General features: G+C 35.1%; 1 protein-coding gene and 1 pseudogene across 1 annotated transcript in view; both read right to left on the reverse strand.

The window, feature by feature from the left end:
• LOC148942958 (cubilin-like) overlaps positions 1 to 20,969 on the reverse strand; it is a 405,682-nt gene that overhangs the window by 89,800 nt on the left and 294,913 nt on the right. The window contains exons 43-47 of the mRNA XM_089102575.1: positions 19,451 to 19,623; positions 18,381 to 18,590; positions 16,415 to 16,558; positions 6,521 to 6,705; positions 2,388 to 2,547 (exon numbers count right to left, since the gene is read on the reverse strand). Of these exons, the coding sequence (XP_088958701.1) occupies positions 2,388 to 2,547; positions 6,521 to 6,705; positions 16,415 to 16,558; positions 18,381 to 18,590; positions 19,451 to 19,623 (872 nt within the window). The remainder of the gene's footprint in view (positions 1 to 2,387; positions 2,548 to 6,520; positions 6,706 to 16,414; positions 16,559 to 18,380; positions 18,591 to 19,450; positions 19,624 to 20,969) is intronic.
• On the reverse strand, positions 7,733 to 9,441 carry LOC148942959 (triacylglycerol hydrolase DDHD2-like; annotated as a pseudogene).

The following is a 20,969-nucleotide window of genomic DNA, read 5'->3' on the forward strand; positions in this document are numbered from 1 at the left end:
TGAACCAGATTTACTTTACAAGCAGATATTGAAATATACCTGGTAGGGAGAGAGGGTCAGAATAATAAGATGACTAAATTTAATTTAAATAATTCATTATATGTTTTTTACATCACAAATAACAAATAGGGTTTTTTCTGGTTTTTACATTTTTGTCACCGTGTTTTACTTTTCTTGGTTGTATTAGTTGATTTGCTTTTTATTCATGCATTTCATTATCTATATGGGCAAAGCTATGAAGTCACCCAGGGATATTCAATTCAATTCAATTTATTGAAATAAAAACAAGATGAAACATAACACCAATAATAATATGGATCCTGGAAGCGAACTTGTTGAGGACCATAACAACAAAAAATTGAAAATGAACAAGAGAGAAAAAAAAGAAAAAACAGAAAATAGAGAAAACACGGGTAAATTAAAGCAAATTGATTAAAAATTTAGAGATTTATAATATCAAAGTTTAGTAACATTGTTATACAGCGTGCGAAAACTTGTGGATAGCTCGATACTAGGGGGTATCATATTCCATTGAAGTATAGATTTATAAATGGGAGATCGCTGGGCGCAGCTAAAGACACACTTGGGGACAATAAAGGAAAGGTTGGATGAACGGAGACATAGGCCTTCAGAATTATTGCAATTAAAATAAGATAATAATTGCGGAGGAAGGCTTTTATGGTAAGCGGAGTATGCAAGGGATAAATTTAATTTTTTAATAATTTGTTCAAAAGAAATAATACCAAAATCAGAGAACAAGTCCTGGGTGGGATATAGTCGGGGCAGCCGAAAAACTGCTTTGATGGCACGGTTTTGGGCAGTTTTTAATTTATTGGTAACTGAAGAATAAGTGTTGCCACAAACAGATCCGCAGTATGAGATATATGGATAATAAAAAAGCAATAAAGGTGCCACTGATATCAGGGGCAAGAAAATTATGCACACGATTAATCATACTTACCAGTCGCAAAATTTTTGCTCTGATACAGAACATATGAGTTGCAAATGAGAGGGAGGAGTCCACGTGGATACAAAGAAACTTCGCACCTTTGACCTGCGGGAGGAGATTGGTGGAATATTTTAGGCCAAGTGCTTGCTGAGCTTCATTTTTTTTGTAAGGGGTTCGAAATAATACAACCTGACTTTTCTTGCTGTTAATGGTCATGCAGTTAACGAAAGACCATTCCTGTACTCTGTTCAGAAGGATTTGAGCAGAGGTGACGACGGATGGTAAATTAGGGCCGGTGATGAAAAAGTTGGTATCGTCAGCAAAAAGTACTGGGTGCACTGATGGACCCAGATTAATGTTTCTAATGGGAGAAGAGGCTGAAAAAACTATATTTTACAACATCTCCATTTCAAAGGAATTTGCAAGTATTAGTTACAAATTTAAATTTTTAATTCAATTTAGTTTTAGTTTAATTTTGATTTATAAACTGAGCGAAAATATTTAATTTTTCGTTTAATTTTTATGTATGAATTGAACTGAACTATTAAATTTTTAGTTTGATTTGTATTTCGTTTTTTTTTGTTTAATTTATTTGTTTTTCTTTACTTTCATTTTTTTATTTGATTTATAATTTACTAAACTCAATTTTTATTTAAAAATCTACAATTTTTCCAGGTTTGGGGGCTGTAGCTACCCACACAGACAGACACTAGAGCTACCCGCACGAATTTTCTATCCTTTCAGTAAGATTAATTTTCGCCATAATATCAGCATAGAAAGTGCGGTCTACACATTAAACCAAGCAGTCTTTCAGAAAATTAAAAAGTAACAAGTATTTGGTACTATTTGACTGTTAAAAAATAAGAGTTGGGGTACTCTTGGACTAAATTTTAAAAATTCAAAATTTAGACTTAATTTAAAAGATTAAATCAATAAAATTAGCTGTGAACGATGGTACTAAGAACTTAAATTTTCTAAATTTGAGGTAAAATTCGAAAACGTAATATAGACAAAAACCAAAATTTATTCAAATTGATTCGAATTTCATTGTAAATCAATCTCGTTAAGCAGTATAGTTTTGAACTAGAAATGTAGATCCATATTTTTCAATATAATAGGATGAGGGGGGGGGGAGGTAAATATCCAATTTGGAAGGGGATATAAGTTCCTCCTTTAAATAAGCCTAAGTACACAAGCATGTGTGTGAAGAGAATAAATTGTTGCAGTAACGTCTAAATTACCAAAAACCCCTCACTAAGACATTATTAAAGGAATGATCAAACTGAACATGAGAAGAATTAAAATATGAATTATAGGCTGTCCAGCCGATTTTTTCTTTTCGACTAACTTAGCAAACGGTTTTGGCGACTATTTCAATTGTATAACGATGTCCGATATGACATTTGGACGTGACTACCAAGAAATTCTGAATACTTACCTGCCGGTTCGTCGGAAGTATATCGGGCTTTAAATCCTCTCCCATTTATTCTTGAATCAGCGCGGAATGAAACAGCCATTTTACTTGAAGAGGAAGATATAGTTCCAGGGTTGTCACTACCACAATATCTTGTTTGGCTTAAAAACGGACTATTGTGAACCTAAAAAAAGCAATAAAAAGATAGAAATTGCTACTATAAAAAAAGGTATGGGTGGGGGGGGGGGAATAAATAATTTTCACTGATATTAAGATTAAGAATCCGTCATTAACTTCCCTCTTCATCCCTATTCTCGAAAAAGAAATCCTGCTTACGTGGGTTCATAGTGGCGTCAGGGTGGACCTTTCACGAGTTTACATAACCAGAACTGTGATTGCGAACAGCGCTATAGGGTGAACTTGAGAAGGGGTGCCCCTCGAAGAAACTATAGCGTAGTAAATGACACAGTATTTGCACTAGCTTCTGGTAGATGGAATGTATTTCTTCTGGGTTTTGTATGTTTTGGTCGCCTTTTTTCGGCTGAAATACCCCTTCCTAGCTAAGTCATCTATTATAGGCTGCCTCCTCGTCCTAGTATAATGTTTTTAGTCACGAATATATAATGAATAGGAGTTTATAGGCATGACATTACCTGTGAAGGATTTGCAATCTTATTGATACAAGACCATCGCCAAATGTGGAAAAAATTATTGCGACAAATATGGGCCCAGGATTGCATAATGCTTCCATTTATTCTGGAGGTCCTACAGACTTCTTCCCAGCGCTTCGTGTACACTTGAGAAGATGAGTTAGTCCCTGTCCTACACTAGTTCTGAGACCACTGCTTTTCCTGATTCCTTAATAATTCTGATGATTTAGATAATATGAGAACTGCAACTTGGAATGTTACAAAGTTGAAAAATAACTATCGTATTGATATTTTGACTGACGAACTCAGACACTTTGAATTGGACTTGTTAGGATTTTCAGGAACTCCTATCTCGGGGGTAGAAACATGAAATTAGATGATAAGGAATTTATTTATTCGGGCAAGAAGGATGGAATGCATAGGCATTGAGTAAAGCTCAAGATGAATAAGGAAGCTGCTAAGTATTGTTTAAGTCGGGGAGTTATTAATAATAGAATACGAGTTACTCATTTTGCGACTAAAATTGCAGGGTATCATTTTTAGCAGCAAATGGCCCTGTAAAACTAACTGACGGGATAGTAGTGACTCAGCTGAGTTTTATTTACAATTACGTGAACAAATTGACTGGATCCCAGGTAGAAATAAGTTATTTTACTCAGGGATTTTAATATTCAGATTGGTAGAAATAGGGATAGATGGTATCCTAGCCTAGGTAAAATTAGTGTAGGAAAAGAAAATAGTAGCAATTATTGATTGCAGCAATTTTGTAGGCATAGCACGTTTGTAGACGTCGGTAGACCCCAGGATTTGAGATTGAGAGGAAATTTCCAGGAAGAGTTGAATATTAATTTAGAGAGTCTAAAATTAGACAATGTAGAAGATGGATGGAAAAATTTTAGGTAAATATTTTGTGAAGTCTTAGATGGTGTCTTAGGGTGGAAAGTTAGAAATGCAGCTAGGGATATTAGTGAAAATATTTGAAGTTTAGTAGATAGGAGGAGGGGCTTGTACAAGAAATATTAGACTGATGGTGAAAATAAGAGTAATGAAAGGAAAAATGGGATAGCCTTAAAATGTGAATTAAAGAAGTTTGAAGTGGAGGCCGAGGATAAAATTGATGAACATCTGGAAGACACAGCCACAAGGTATAATAGTAAAATATTGTTCTGGCATGTCGAAAAATTGAGAGGCAGTAAATAGGAACAAGATAGGAACAGGAACAAGGCCACAATTTGTGGTAAGTTAAAGAGAAATAGGCAGAAAATTTTGAAAATGTACCAAATCATGATAAAGTTACAGGAGAAGACAGAAGGAAAGAGTGCAAAAGTTTTTGACACTTTGGATGGGAAGGAATATTTATTTGTGAGGAAGATTTAGGGACAGTAGTAAATGGATTAAATAATAATAAGGCCCCAGGTGCTGATAATGAGTTTTTTTTTAATATGGTAGTTTTGAAGTTAAGGATAAATTACTGAAGGTTGTGAATAAGGTTTTTGAAAAAGAGAAGCACCAAGCCATTATAGGAAAAATAAGAATGGTGATAAGAGTTAGTGAGGTAATTACAGACGCATTAGTTTGCTTTATGTAAGAAGCAAATTATTTAGCATGATGATACTTTTTAAACATAGAGATGCTGTAGAAAAGGTTTTAAGAGAGGAAAAACGAGGTTTTAAGAGGGTGGGGGGAGACGTGTTGACCAAATTTTCTTCTTAGATTAATAATTGAGAAGTACCGGATTCATCAGACCCCTTTGGCCTTCAGTTTTATAGATTACGAACAAGTGTTTGATTCAATCGATAAAAGAGCTTTAGCAAAGATCATATACCTGTATGGTTTACCAGATTAAAACATTAAAGTGATTAGTACTATGCACGCAAATAAAATTGCTGCGATGAAGGTAGGAAATGAGCCTAGTAGCTGGTCCCTCATTGAATCATGAGTTAAGCAGGGTTACGCTCTATTCAAATTCTTATGGATTATTTTGATGGACTTTGCCCTAAAGAGCACAAGCAAAGGTTATGGGAGAGTAGGGAATCAAATGGGGGAGTACAACTCTCCTTGACTTAGGTTTTGCTAATGTTCTGAACAGTTTGCAAAATGAAACAATTTTTGAGGTTTTGAGAGGTTAGGATGCAAGAGTAGGTATGAAAATTAATGTTAAGAAGACTATGTCACATCGACCGGGAATACGTGAAAGAGAAGAGGCAATGTTGGGCAATAAGAATCAATTGAACAACTTCAATTTCCTAGGTAGCATTATTAGTAAAGACAAGGGGTACAGTAAAGATGCTAAAAGCAGAATAAGTGTTTTTTTTTCATAGTTATAAAAAGTTTGGGGGAGTAGGAAGAAAAGTATACGAACCAAGATTAGAATATCGAAAGCTGCAGTGATGACAGCGAAAACTTATGGTTCTAAAGCGTTGGAGCTCCGAAAGCCAGAGAAGGATTTGTTAGATCTTTTCCATAGAAACTGTCTGTGGATTATTTTTGGTACCCGTCTGACTGACCATATTTCAAACAGTAAGCTTTATAAAAAATGGGGTTTAGGACCACTTTTCAAGGGCTATAATGAGAGAAAGGAAATAGACGCATATGATGGATCACAGTTTGCCAAAGATCGTCCATGTAGGCTAACCATCTAGGGCAAAACGAAAAGCAGGTCGTCTGCAAATAGGATGGTAGGATGTGGCAAGGAAAGATTTAATGGAAATTGGATCATCTTGGAAAGGTGTAAAGAGAAGGCTTTCAATAGATTGGAATGGAGGAGGAGCGTACTTACCTGCGTTGGCCTCAGGCGGCTTGGTGCTGCAGTGAGCTGTTAGTAGAAGAAACACTGAAATTCAACGCCGTACTCAGGTGGGGGGGGTAGGGGGCTCGACCCACCTCGCCGAAATGTTTTCTGATACGTAAAAACGCAACAATAAAAGATATTAACAAATCTTGTATGCGTTTTTTGAGTTTTTTTGTGTAACCCCCCCCCCCACCCGAAAAAATATTTAAGTACCCCCCCCCCCCCGAAAAAAAAATCCTGGGTTTGACCGTGCTGAAATTAGAAAATGACATTTCCTATGATAACAATCCGTTTTATCCTTTCTATGTTAGCACAATACACCTGGATAGCATCCCTACATATTTCTCCAAGGAAAATGTAGACTATAGGAAAATAAGGCCACAACCTACACAAGCAAAATCTTGGCAATATCCCCAGCAATATATATTCAAATCTAATGAATTTTGACCTTCGTCAGATCTAGCTCCGGATGCTACCTAAAGCTCTATTGTAAATGAAATTGAATTCAGAAAATTAGTGCTAGGTAGATCCTATAATCAGAAAATTTTTTATTGTTTTTGGGCCTTCAGTAGTGGACTAAATGCCCAAGGGGATTCACGTCACATGTCATTGGTGCAAACGAGTCTGTCCAGCAATATATAGATAAATTTACCTGGGTTGGGGAAAATGATCTCAGGTATGCAACCTAAAATCAAGAAAATAAGAGATAAGCTTACACTAACGAAATCCCGGCAATATCCTCTGACTTTTTCCTGCAACGAGAAATCTTCAAATTCCAGTTTTATTTTTCTACCTATTGGAACTTGAATGATCCATACACAGAGTTTTCGATTGTGGTACACATTAGGATACCAAGGTGATTGAATATACCCTTCTGTATTTGTAATGTATCCACCACATCCTAAAATAAAATAAATGTAAAGTATAATATCTTCATTTAAAAAATCTTCAATAAAAAAAGTTTGTTATGCAGCTATTAGAAAAAAAACATACTACTGCTACTGCTAATGTTACTAACAACTCATTGTAGCACCTAGGAATCTGAGGTATACGAGATCTGCTCCCCACCGACGGAAAATGTAAAGTTTTATAATTTATTGGTATTTATATTAAAGAACCTTGAACCTTGCGGCCAACACAGTTGCAAGCATTCTTTTTACCGTGGTCATCTGCAAATCCGCAGAGGAATATCCAAATAGAGTGCCAGCTGCATTTAAAAAAAAAAAGAAAAAGTATGTAACACATTCACTAGTGACCTGATTGGGGTTACCAGTATTTTTTTTTTCTTTTTTTTTTTTTACAAAGGCAGCTAGTGCTGTATATAGGTATGCAACAGCAAAGAATTTCAAAACAGAATTTATTAAGCATGTTCAGAAATAAAATTTGCCTGAATCTTAATCTTGTTAAAATGCAAGATCAAAATTACATAGGCTAATTGTACAGCTTTTATTACACAAAAAGTATATAATTGGCAATTGAATGTGTGGGTTTGCGACTTGGCTTGCGCCTATGATTGCGTGTGAGCATTTTTGGGTTTCCCCAGTCTGATCTTGCTAAGTAACTAAGAAGACGAATCTGCTATTGAATCATAAATTTTACAGTAAAAACGAACTCTAGCCCATAGTAACCGAAATATTAAAATACAAGGCAATTTTTGATAGGTATATTGGAATAAAAGATGTAAAGCACAAAGCAAAAACATATTTTTGCTATCTATATGCTATTGAAGTACTTGTTCTAGCAATGTGTGGCAACCCAGGCGATAGAGGTGCACTTCCTGGAGCTCCAGGAATTTCGTTCATTAACGTTTGGAATCTTGGACCTGACAGCAGAAGAGACAGTAAAGGAGCATTTGGTGTAGCCACAACACTTCAATTCCTTGCAGCATCCTGCAATTTTTGGTGCCAGAGTCTTAGAGCCGTAACACATTAATTCATTGCAACTGGCGATCGCAATATTTTTGGTACCTGAGATAGAACGAGAACACTTCGTGGAGGCCCAACGCTTTGACTTATTTGAAAGTAACATGGGATTCTGGGACTAAAAGGGCATATTGAGGCTCAGAATTTATGGCACCGGCTTGGGTTTGGAGGATATATCTGGGTTTGGTAGGGATTATGGCTTTGGGATGACAACTGAGACAGAATCAGGACCTATATCCAAATTTGAATAAATCTCCTTCAGGATTAGCAACAAGGTATCTTCTGATTGCCAATACCAAAAGTGCGAAAAAAGCGCTGAAACATATTCTCCCACACTTTCCAAAGGACTCTCCTGCAGAACATAATCAATTCGCCTGCCTTCATTTAAAGATTCAAATTGCACTTTTTCAATTGGATTTTCCACTTTTCGTACAGGCTCCATGCCTTCAGAAAAACTGTTTAGAGTAGGGAATCTTGAAATAGGTGTATAATTTTGAACAGCTGATAGAATAGTCTTCTGACTATTTTGGTACTTCTGTTTAAAAGATGAAGTAAATTTTGAAACAGTTTCTTGAACCTCTGTATGAAATCTTTTTATTCCTTTATGATGATGTATCGAAACTGGAGGAATGGCCGCCATTCGAGGATCAATTAAAGGCTCTACTCTGTATGCTACGGGGTCATGGGGATGAAAAATATTAAACATCTTTCGGCATGTAGGAAACTTGAAGTCAGGTCCCAAAGTTTCAATTGCTCGTATTATGACGAATATTGGAATTGGTGATCCCAAAGCAAATAAATTTTCAGTTTCAAACTCTATTTTCGGGAATTCAATAAGTGGATGTTGGGATCTTTCCATTGTGGTTCCTTCCGCTGGATCTTTGAGTTGACCATCTTCAGCTTCAGCTACATCGTCTGCCCTAGTGGAAGTTTCGGGTTGATGTGACAGTATGTCGAATAGAATCACCTAGAGAAACTCTTCCACTAAATCCTGGGTTTCTTTTTTTAAAGAGTTTAAATATTCTATTCAATTCGCCAGTAACTGTAGACACAATAGTCTTACGATAATCTGGTGACACATAAAGAAGAGCGTCCAACACTGTGTTATTTGCAAATTTTCTAAATTTTTGTATTGACCTCAGAGTTACATCTTTAAGTCTTATATCGAGTTTACTATGCAAGGGGTCATGCCAATTTACCGGGAGGAACTCAACCCTTTTTATGTCTGAATTGTCAAAGATATTAGACAACAAATTACTAGACATTTCACGAACGTCATCACAAACTTCGATGAGTGGTCGACGCTTGAAATCACAAAAAGATCCTATTCCAGGAACAAGGAATACTAAATGATCCACATTTTCCGTTTCGTCATCTGGTATTTTTTTACACTCAGGTATTGTTCCGCATCTTCTTACAGGGAACGGTTCTTCAAACCAATAAATAGGATAGCATAAAAGGGTTCTAATAAAGACGTCGTAACGGCTACCGATCACTGATACTACGTCTGTTGTTTTCATACCGTTGATTGCTTCTAAATGGGCGTCTTCTAATTTAATTGAATCTTTTCTTGAGAACGGATTCCAAAGTTCTTTCCCGGTTGCGTCTTTCCCGGTTAAGTAAAACCAATGACAGAAACTTTCCTGGTTATCCTTGATTATCTTTACTCCTCTTGGGACACGAGGAAAAAATTTATTAGCTATGTTATTGAGCATTTTCTTCACTTTTACATTTTGGTTCCATTCCGAGATTTGAATCTTGGAAAAATGAGCAGATCATCAAATTTTTTTGGACATCAAATTTCAATTTTATTTATTTTCCTCGAGATATGGAGATAATAAGGATATTTTATCAATATTCCAAGAACACTTTTGAATTTTTTCTCTTATTAATCTTTCCCTGATTTCCTTTTCTGAGATTGGTTAATAATTTTGCTATTTGTGACGTCATTCTTGATAAATTTGTCTAATTTCTTTTTGATTTTATTTGGATGTTTGCATTACAAGATTTTGCTTATCATCATATAAATATAACATAGGCTGAAACTATGCTCTGGATGTGATTCAATAAACTTCAAACAATCAAATCTTTAGACAAAGTTATTTTTCCGAATTTATTGCATAGTTTTACTAGGCATTTTAAGCAGGGATCCTTTAAAGACAGTACCAGCTTATAACTCATACCACATTCATTTTGTAAAAGGTGGTAAGGCCTTTCATCTCATGGATCGCCCGATTCTATCGTATGCAACAGTGAAAAAATCACATATATTCCAACTTTTTTAGTCGTACTCCTTTAATTAACGAAGATGTAACAAACTGTTTTTGCCTCTTCAAAGAGAAATAGAATTGGCTTTCTGAAAAGAGCTTCACGTTCTTTTTACTGCTATGAAAAAGTGCTTTATCTTCAGGCTATTTGATGCAAGAAGGCAGAATTTAAATGGGTTGGGCTTTTTGTCTGACTAGAAGTGAAGAAATATTACTAGCTTATGAGAATGCGTCATATAAATAAAATAAGCCAATAAAATTAGAGCGCACTTTTTAGGTAGTAACCAAATTCCTGACAAAAAATTCTATCAGAAGTTGACGCGGGGCGCAAAGATTTGACCCAATTGATACACCAAGGTACGTCCGCGTATCTTGTGCCTTAATAAAATGTTCATCCAGTGGAAAATTTCTCGGCAATGTGACCGGGAATTAAACATCAAGAACTCAGTCTTGCTCCCGTGAAGTTGAAGACCAATGTGTTTATACTCGCTATTGAGGACTGGAAAACTTTCCTCAATTCCGAACTCTGTTCTACTAACACCCAAGATGTCGTCAACATAGTTAACACAGGGGAACCTCCGCATAGGGAAACCTCCACACATTTGAAAATTCATGAGGTTATTTTCTCTTGTGGCAATCTCCACACGTTAAAAATACATGTGGTTACAACTTTCTCTTGCGGTACAATTACAGTATTATTAAAGAGAGGCGGAGGAGTAACACCATTTTGTCTAATACCTTTTTTTACTCGTTGTCTCTTGCCATTTTTGCTGCCGTTTTCTTCTAACCGCATCTTTCTTAAATTGAGTTAATTTCATAAGATATCCAAGTGAGGTATGCCAGTTTGGCAATTATAAAGATTATTATTCATCATTAGGATTATTATTAGCCATTCTGTTCTCTGAGTGAACATCGAATGTGGATTATAGCTATTTAAGAAAGAAACTAAAGAATAAAAGTGGACTGGATTTAAATTACATTTCAACGCTTGTCTAATTGCATCTGTGTTACCTGTTTGTGGATATTTGCCAAGTGAAATACCAATTAAGGTAATCAGAGTACCATTTTTCATGGAAGAAACTAAAGATTTCACTTGGCGAATTTTGTAGTATTTAAAGATGTCATACGTCAGTCAGTCGTCATTCGACAAATTTGTTAATTTATTTAGAGAAAAACTCGACAAAATAATTGCGTCTCAGGTGGAGTTTTCCAGAAAACTAGACTCAATTTCGGCGGAAGTTGTGTCGTTAAAAAGTGATGCAACAACCCGTGATTCACGAATACTTGAACTAGAATCTACACTAGAGGAGCAGAAGCTTAAATCTGAAGCTCTAGAGAAACGATTGCTTGCTTTTGAAGTAAAAGACCGAAAGCTTAACTTGTTGGTTCACAGATTACCGGAAGAAAAATCTAGTGAACTGCCTGAAGCTAATGTGAAAAATCTTTGTGCGAATAAGCTAGGAATCGTTGAGCCAGTAATGATAACAAAGTGCTATCACATTAATTCTCGTTCGGCAAATATTACTGACTCCCGCCAACGCAAAAGTAAGTAAAATCAAGTGAAGCCTTTGCTTGTATCATTAGGGTCCTAGGCATATGGCTGGAAATTAAAGGATCTGCTTCGTCTTCGTGGTCTAGTGTCAAAATTAGTTAATGAATTAGTTGTGACATCGATTTTGATTTATTATTATATTCCGCAAGTGAAAAGAGATTGGAATTGATCTCGTCATAGTGTGTTTGTTGTGCCTTGTCATTATGTGTGATTATTTTCCTGTTTTCCTTCTTTTCTGTCTAGCTCTAGTTGTGCAAAAAAAAGTTCTCGTTCTGCTCGTTTTTTCACTCCTTGCATGCTGGGAATTATCCGAGGTACCACCTTTTACTCATTAGCCTGTCATTTCATATTGATTTTGGTAAGTTTTATGTGTATGATATTATTATGATATAAATTGTTAAATGAGAGAACATCCGACCGGCTCTATGATTTTGAGAAAAAACAACGTGACCTAAATGTATTTTTTAAATCGGTAGGATCAACTAGAGGTGAATCTTTTGATCTTTTTATCCAGTCTTTTCCTCGTAGTAAATATATAAATAATGACAAAATCCCTCCATTTAATCAGTTAGAATCCTCCCGTATCGCGTTTTGGAATTGTAGAGGAGTGCTTAGTAGTTTAGATTTTCATTCCACATTTCTTTATAGTAATCGTATTGGTATTCTTGGACTGTGTGAGACTTTTCTTAGTGATGGTAATAGTTCTTTGGTTGGTGTATCTGGGTACAGGATAGTAACTAGAAACAGGTCCACCCGATCAAAAGGTGGATTAGCTGAGTTTATTGACCAGTCTATTCCTATCCGTGATATTCCGGATTTAAATTATTTGTATAAAGATATTGAGTTTGAATTTTTAATGGTTGAGATCAAGTCTGGTAAGGAGAATCTACTCCTATGCTTATTTTATCGACCACAGGGCTCAAATGCGTCAAATTTTATTGGTAAGTTGAATGATCTAACACAACGGATGCATTTTAAGAACCATAAAGTGGTTTTTATGGGTGATTTTAATATAGATTTGGGACTGGTGAGTTCGGAGACCCAAGAATTAAGATCTCTACCTGTAGATTTACTAACTACTTGCTTTTCTGCCGGATTGGTTCTAAAAGCAAGAATACCAACACGTATTAGTGAACAGTCGGTATCAGCTATTGACAACATTTTTACGAATTTAAATCTACATTCGAGTTATGTCGTATTAACTGATAAATCGGATTACTGTATGTTGCTTGTTGAATTTTTAATAAATAGACTGAAATCTTACCCGAATGTAAGTGTAAGAAGGACTATTGATGATAAATCATTACAAAATTTGAGAGCTAAATTGACTTGTAGCGACTGAACTTCAGTTTATGAAGAAACAAACCCAGATGCAATGGCTACCTATTTATTGAGAAATTCTCTTCTGCCCTTGACTCTGCCTGCCCCTTTTTGAAAAAGCGCTCCAGGTATGCGACCCCAAAAAAACCTTGGATCACCCAAGGCTTACTAACCAGTATTGAACACAAAAATATGCTATTCAGGCAATATATTGATAATCCTGATGTACATGGTACGGACTTCAAGAATTATAAAAACACTCTGACAGCCCTGCTCAGGAAAGCTAAACAGGCTTACTACCATAAGCAGTTTCAAGAAGCAGAAGGATCGCCAAAGAAGACATGGACACTGATAAATGAATGCCTGAATAAACAAAAAACTAGTACGTTTCCTGAGACCATAACCAAGCCTGATGGAACATCTTCAACATCCCAACAAGAAGTAGCCAACACGGTAAATGAATTTTTTGCATGTATTGTATGGAGAAGCAACCGTAGAGGAAGCTTATGGCCTTTCAACTGTCGTCACGGATAATTACAAAAAATACCTACCTTCGCCGTCTTGCTCCTCTATGTGTCTGTCACCAGTCACTGAAAACGAACTACTAATGGTTGTTCTAGCCATGAAAAACAATCCTTCAAGAGATCCAGATGGGTCGTCAAAATATCACTGACGGAAGACCACTAATTGCTATGTTGTATTTATCGCTCGAAAAGTCAATTCTTCAGTTAAACATTGCATATTTCTTACTGTCTTCAATTCGGTGAAGGTTATACCCCTCCACAAAGGTAGCGACCCCAAGCTGCCTTCAAACTACCGCCCTATCTCTATTCTCTCTGCTTTTTCAAAAATTATGGAGCGTTGCATCTACAACAGACTGATGAATTATCTGACTAGGTCTAACTTCTTCAACTAGTATCAGTTTGGATTTACGCCTGGGCACTCAACCGAACCTTCTATAATGGTTTTGCTACAATTTTTGAATTATGCTATGGACCGTAATGTGATACCAGCTACAATATTTGTGGATGTAAAAAAAGCGTTTGACACGATTTTTCATCTGATTCTTCTGGATAAGCTTGAGAACTGCGGAATAAGAGGTAATGCTCTCTTACTCATCCAGTCTTACCTCAGTGGTGAGGATCAATATGTGGATGAAGGTACAGTAAGATCGGTAAAAGCGTTATGTTTTGAAAAGGTAGGAGCACCAAAAGGTTCAGTTCTTGGACCTTTACCATTTTTAATATACGCCAATGACCTTTTGACGCTAACAAAGATGATGGACTTGCTGTGCTATTCATAGACGACACGGCCAATTCTGTCACGGGTTCAGATGAATCATCCATCAGAGAAAACCTCTGTTTTGGTCTAAAGAAGCTATTGCAGTGGTTTGCTGACAACCTCATTGTGTTAAACTCCTCGAAAACCCATTTTATCATCTTCTATCGAATTTCTCATGCTGTACCGTCGACTTCCCAAATATCTTTCCGTTTTAATGGAGAACTAGTTACCACTGCAAAGAGGGAGTCTTGTAAGTATCTAGGGCTAAAGGTTGATGAAAATTTATCTTGGAAACTTCCTCTTGATAGGCTAAGGATGCAGCTAGGATGGAATGTGGGGTTACTGTGGTATCTAAAATTCCACCTCCCTTTCCCTGCTCTTAAGTCAGTTTATTATTCTCTAATCCATTCTTATTTTAATTACTGTCCGATTGCTTATTTAAATACTTTCAAAACTCTTATCAATCCCATTCAACGTCGTCAAAATAATGCCCTTTGTACGTTAAAAGCACTCCTTCCTTACCCATCTTCCATCCCTAATAATTCGCTTAATAAGATTCTGTATACATTTTTAAGAATTTTGCAGGTTGAACTTGCATTGCCTACACATTGTCTCCTTTTGAGATTAAAACAAATAAAATAATTAATGACGTTGACTTAAAATTCTAGTGACTTCTCTTTATTTTCCTTGGTAAACAATAATTATTGTTTAAGAAGTTCAGCCGAATTACTTTGCCCTAGAATCCAAATTGTAAGATCCAGAGTTTCTCCTAAAAATTCAATAATAAAGTTCTGGAATATTTCTGAGAGCAATATGGGGTTGCGTTTTTCAATTCCAGTTTCTAAAGCCGAATTCAAACTATATCTAATAAGTAATTATAGATAACTATTCATTTATTTGAAGTCATGTTGGCCGGTGCTATTGTTGATAAATATTTAATTATGCGGTAATTTATTGATTTGAGGTGTGGGCTGTGGGTTCAGTGTGTTGTCTCATTTTCTCCCCAGTGTATCTAGTGTACTATCATTTCTTTTCATCATTTGTTATTATTATTATTATTTCTTTTATTTTTTTAGGGTGCCTGTTTTCGAGTATAACTCACTGTGTAGGCACCCTCTGTAAATATTGTGTTTTCCATTGATTCATATTGTAAAAGTGTTATTTTGTCTTGTAGTGATTTATTGAGAAATTAAATGAACTTGAACTTGAACTTAAACACCATTTTGTCTAATACCTTCTTGTACTAGTTGTCTCTTGCCATTTTCGCTGCCCGTTTTCTTCTAACCGCAAATTTCTTCTAACCGGATATTCCTTTTCTTCACTTTCAAGTTTGATTCGTCGTAATTGTCGTTGTCGCTAGTAATCTAGCCGTATATTTCTTTGCTCTCCATGGTCTGAAACTTCCAATTGAAACCTCCAAATGTTTAAAAATACATGTGGTTACAACTTTCTCTTGCGGCACAATGACAGTATTATTAAAGAGAGGTTAAAAAGTAACAGCATTCTGTCTAATGGCTTTATTTACTCGCTATCTCTTTTAATTCTCACTGCCAGTTTTCTTCTAACCGCATATTTCCTCTAATCGGATATTTCTTTGTTCTTCACTTTCAATTTTGATTCGTCGTAATTGCCACTATCACAAGTAATCTAACCGTATATTTCTTTGTTCTTCATGGTCTAGGTTATTCGTTTGTCCTATATTTACTTTGAATTTGCTGCAAACGCATTTTCAAAAAAAACTCAGGGCACTCGAGATTTTATACTTCGCTCTTTTTATCGAGTTATGTTGCATTCGTCACACATACTAAAAACGATACAACCACTATTGAGGCAAATATGACGCTAGTATGCGCTTGAAACGTGCTCAGAAATATAACATCATCCTCGGGATTTTTTTTTCTCAAAAATTAAGGTGATTTTTTTCTCTGAGTTAGTGACTCGTGTGTTTTCCCCCTTCTTGACAGGCTAAAGAGCTTTTAGGGGAATATTATAACATAATATGCTATAAAATTGAAAGATAGCGAAATGGGAAGTTCTTGGGAGGCTGAAAACAGGGAGTCTTTGAACAGAATGGGAATAGAGGAGGACCGTACTTAATTGTGTAAACCTCTGCAGGCTTGGTGCACCAATAAGTTCATAGTAGATTGAAGCTATAGGATGTAAAACCAGTCTTTGTACGTCAGAACAGATTTAGTTACAACCTTTAAGAATGTTCTTTTAATCTTTCGGAAAAATTGTATGTGCCAGATCCTACTTTAAGGAACTTACCCTCTACTGAAGTGTTATAAACAAGTCGGAATCCTGATCTACTTTCAGCACGGTTGTCACTTATGAATCGAACAATTGCATGGTTGCTACTCGTTTCAATTTCGGTGGCGGGTACAGTTTGGCCGCAAAAGACTGCTGTGTTTTCTGAAATAAGATTTGTATTAAATATTCTGATATTAGTTGAATTAATATAAATGTTAAAAATTCTTATGCTACTAACTTACCTTAATTACCTGGTTTTTAAATTAATGTGTTAAATTAAAAGTCTTTAAATTAATTTGAATATCGTTAATTACTGTAACTAAACATAAAAAAGAATTTAATTACCTTTTGATTTGACTTTCGTAGCCCTGACAATATTGAAATTTCAAATAGTGAAAGTTCGTAATTTGCCACAATTAGACGCAGAAAAATTAGTACCAAGCTAGAATTTGATGAAGGATAGCGTAATTTACTAAAACTGAAGTGCCATCTAGAAAACTTTTGAAAAAAAGAAGCTATTAATCTATAATAATATTTTTCTTTCTTTCTGCATTAAATACCAAAAAGGATGAAAACAGAAATCAAAAGAAAAAGCTAGAAAAGAGGGAAAAGTACACGAAAAAAAAATATAAGAAGTAAATTATTATTTTAATTGATATTGATCATTTTATTATCATTTATTATTATCATTTATTTATTACATCTATTTATTATAGTTATATAGCATTTATTATTATCATTTATATATCGTTTATTATTACTACATGTTATTACTATATCTATTATACATCATTTATTATTGCATCATTTATTTATTGTCTACATTTATTATTATTTTAAAAACCCAAGCAGGAACGAAAAGAGTTTCGTGGCTTTGCATTTTTTTTTTTTTTTTTTTTTTTTTTTAAGCATAACTGTAGGCCTACATAGTAAAGAAACTCGATAAAACTTTGTGATTGGACAAAAAGATGACTTTAAAGGAGAAATTATAGCTTGAAAGACAGTTCTTTGGTTTTAGCCCCACCCCCTGCAAAAGAAAAATATTCTAAACTCCTAAGAAGCTATGACTGAATGCTTAAGGTATATTTTTCCTCTAGAACAAATGATTTCCTGACAAGTCTGCAGCCGTGATTTGTATCAAAACAACAAGATGCTTGTATCTAGTCTCAGAACTATCAATTCACCAAGCTAAATATACGGTTTTACTTCATACTTCTTCTTGTGGAAGGATATAAAATTGTTTAAAAAAGGGAAAATTGTCTTTTTTCAGCGATTTTCAACCAAATTTTCAACTTATTTTCAATCTAAAAACCATGCATACAAAATTTCAAAAGTATAAATCAGTAAATGGATAGTTGAATCCAAGATATAAAATAATATAAAATTTATGTCTTTCGTTTGTATATGAAAACCCTGGACAACATACTAAAAATTACACAGGGAACATAAGCCAAGAGGATATCATTTACAAGTTGTTCCCTGATTGTTTGAAAAAAAGTAGTCGGACTATGATTAGTTAGCATTAGTAGTAGCCATAGCTAGGGTATATATACAGTAATGCACGTTTGTTTCCGAAATTGGACACATCACAGCGCCACAAATGGCGCACGTTTGTTTTTAGAATGGGGCGTGGTAAGCGGAGGAACTAACATTGAAGTTTTTTCAACCATTCCTACCACATGTATGACCAGCCATCGGTAAGATTCGTCATTGGAAACGGGCAAAGAAGGAGCCAAGGAGAAATGTGCGACACATGATGTGTCCAGAAATTGTTCAATGGAAAATATAGGGACGTGCATTATTGAATATAGCATCTTTGCGTTGGTAGTAGCAGTGAAATTTAACATCAGTTCATTGCTTTTGAGCACGTTACTATAATGCCTATAAAATATTTTCCTTTGCAGAAGAGCCCCCTCCCCCCCCCCACCTGAAATAAAATAATTTTAAAAAATCTCCAGAATTCTATTGTTATAAAAATCATCACCTGTGTAATTAGCTTCAGTTATTTCTACATAGTCTCTGGTTGAACAGTTCAATCCAGCTGGTAAATCAATTGAAGTGAAATAAAACTTCAAGGCATGGCCATCTGGACCATTGATGTGCCAGGTACAATTTGAATTGGGTTCATATGTACCAGGAAATTTGGGAGATGTGATGACACCTCGGTTACCAACTATAGTTCCACCACAGCGAGCTAAATGAAAAAAAAGCTAGTTACATATTTAAAATACTAATACGTATACTATATCTATGACTCATGCATTGTTTTAATTTATGAAAATCCGAGTTTCTAAAAACCACATCTAGCAGTTTAGTTTAGTGTTGAATTTCCTGAAATTCAGAATTTTTGTTGTCTGAATGTCGAGGTTCTGATTTCTTAAAAATCTTAGAGGACTTTGGCCAAGAAAAAGATATTTTGAGACTTACTGCAGTGTTCAATTGTTTTCCCATTTCGAGGTTCTGATTTCTTAAAATCTTAGAGGACTTTGGCAAAGAAAAACATATTTTGAGACTTACTGCAGTGTTTAGTTGTTCTCCATATTGTTTTCCATATATAGTTTTTAATTGTTTCCCAGAGTTTCCATAATTTACTGAATTCAAATTTTAACTCTCAGAATCAAAGCTAAGCTGTAGGAGTCTCCTTAGAATCTTAGATGTATTCAGCAAAAAAAAAATTATTACAGAAGAATTTTTTTCAATATTAAAAAAAAAATAATAAAGACTAATATCCATACTAATTTTTAGGAGAAAATAACAATATTACAAAACATACAAAAACGGGTGTTTTTTGTAAAGTTAGGTCAATTTTTTCCAAAATTTATAAAAGGCAAATTGTATAAAATTTCTGCAGATTTGTGAGGTAAGTCACAAATTTTTCCCAAAGAGTAATAAGTCACTGATATTAATTCTTAGAAACATGGCGGAGCAACCCTTCCTTCTAGGTACATTAGTTTTAATTTTATACACAAGTAGTAAGTCTCGTACTAGAAGCCTTGGCTTCGTCTGTGATCTTAGGAAAAAAAGTTTCAAAAATCAATGTGATTTAAAAATTACCTATTGATAAACGAGCTGAAAACCCAGCTTTTGGAGAAGCTCTTGTATAGAATCGTATGTATAAAGCGTTGGAAGATGAAGTTATTGTTCCAGGTTTCGCACTGCAAAATTTTCCTAGAAGATTGGACCTTGCACTAGCACCATCTCTAACTTCCACCCCATTTGTATAACAGCTAAAAAGGGATTATTTAATGGATTAGAAAACATCGAGATGCTTAAAAAAAAAATTTGGGCGTCATGAATCAATACAACCAATTTTGTTAATTATTTTTTTTATCTTCATTGACCTCTTTTTGTCCTTGTCTGCATCCCCTTTAAGTTTTAAGTCAATTACAAAAACAAAACTATTCTTGCAGATATACATGGGGTACAGATTTTGTCTTCATTTGCTCGACCAAGAGGAATTCCGTCAATCCAGTCCCATTTTATTGCAATTTTGAATTAACTTGAGAAAAAAAAACATAGGTTCGATGTTCACGTATAGATGCAACTGAACTTCAAAATTTTTTGTCTTCAATGAGGTCTACCTGACCCTATCTACATACCGTCCAATTTTCAAGCCTATCAGGAACGAAACAAATTTTGGAGCTATTTTTGGTTACCATGCTTCCCCTTTGTTGCCTGCAAAGGGGTCCACCTAGCCCAAATCTCAGCCATATTATATTTAAGCTGATTAGAGATTTTAAATTCAAACCCCCTGTTTTCATTGGCACGAAGTTTTTATTTTTTTGTTTCTGGAGGACCAAATTGAAAGTCCAATAGCTTTTTTGTCTGGGTGGCACAAAAATATTAAGGATTTTGGCCGATTGGAAAAAACTGACCTGTTTTAGGACAAAACAAAATGTTTTTCAAGCTTTTTCTGTACATAGGAAAGAACCCCCTTGACCCCACGGCATATGGATTTAGGTTTCAAGATTCTAAAAGAAAATCGCTAGGCTCTTCGGACACAAAAATATTTCATTTTCCTCACCCACCCCCTCAGACAGATGGCTTAAAGTTTTGTTAGTCCTCCTCCCCCAGTCCCCCTGAGAGTTTGAACTGGATCCCATAAATCGTTCCTGAGATACTACACACCAACTCATTTGAAAACCTATGTATATCTAATGGCTCTCGATTTATATCACTATAACATTGTAAAAAATGTCTCACAAAGATTTATAGCTTAAACACTTCTAGGCGGATCGAAAACAAAATGTTCGAAAATTGATCGAAAATTGTTTGGGCTTCCTCAAGTCTTAATGTGCATAACATTTCAAGGCTGCTTATACCACTCGAACACTTCGTAGGTGTTTCACCTCAATGCCACAGGCTTTCCTAAGATGTTACAGATACATTCTTAAACAAAAACTAATTTACTTAATATATTTCTAAAGTATGGCACTGAACAGATTTCTGCAGAATTATTCATGCAAGTGTTGATTCTATATTCTAGTTTTTACTTTGGTCCTGTAATTGAAGAAGAAAAGTTATTTGGGAAAGAATCTTAGTTTTTGCTTTACGATTCCAGAGTTTATTTGTT

Source organism: Artemia sp. Qi Xiang Cuo, chromosome 16, assembly GCF_049724085.1.
Source record: "Artemia sp. Qi Xiang Cuo chromosome 16, ASM4972408v1, whole genome shotgun sequence".
Taxonomy (NCBI): Eukaryota; Metazoa; Arthropoda; class Branchiopoda; order Anostraca; family Artemiidae; genus Artemia; species Artemia sp. Qi Xiang Cuo.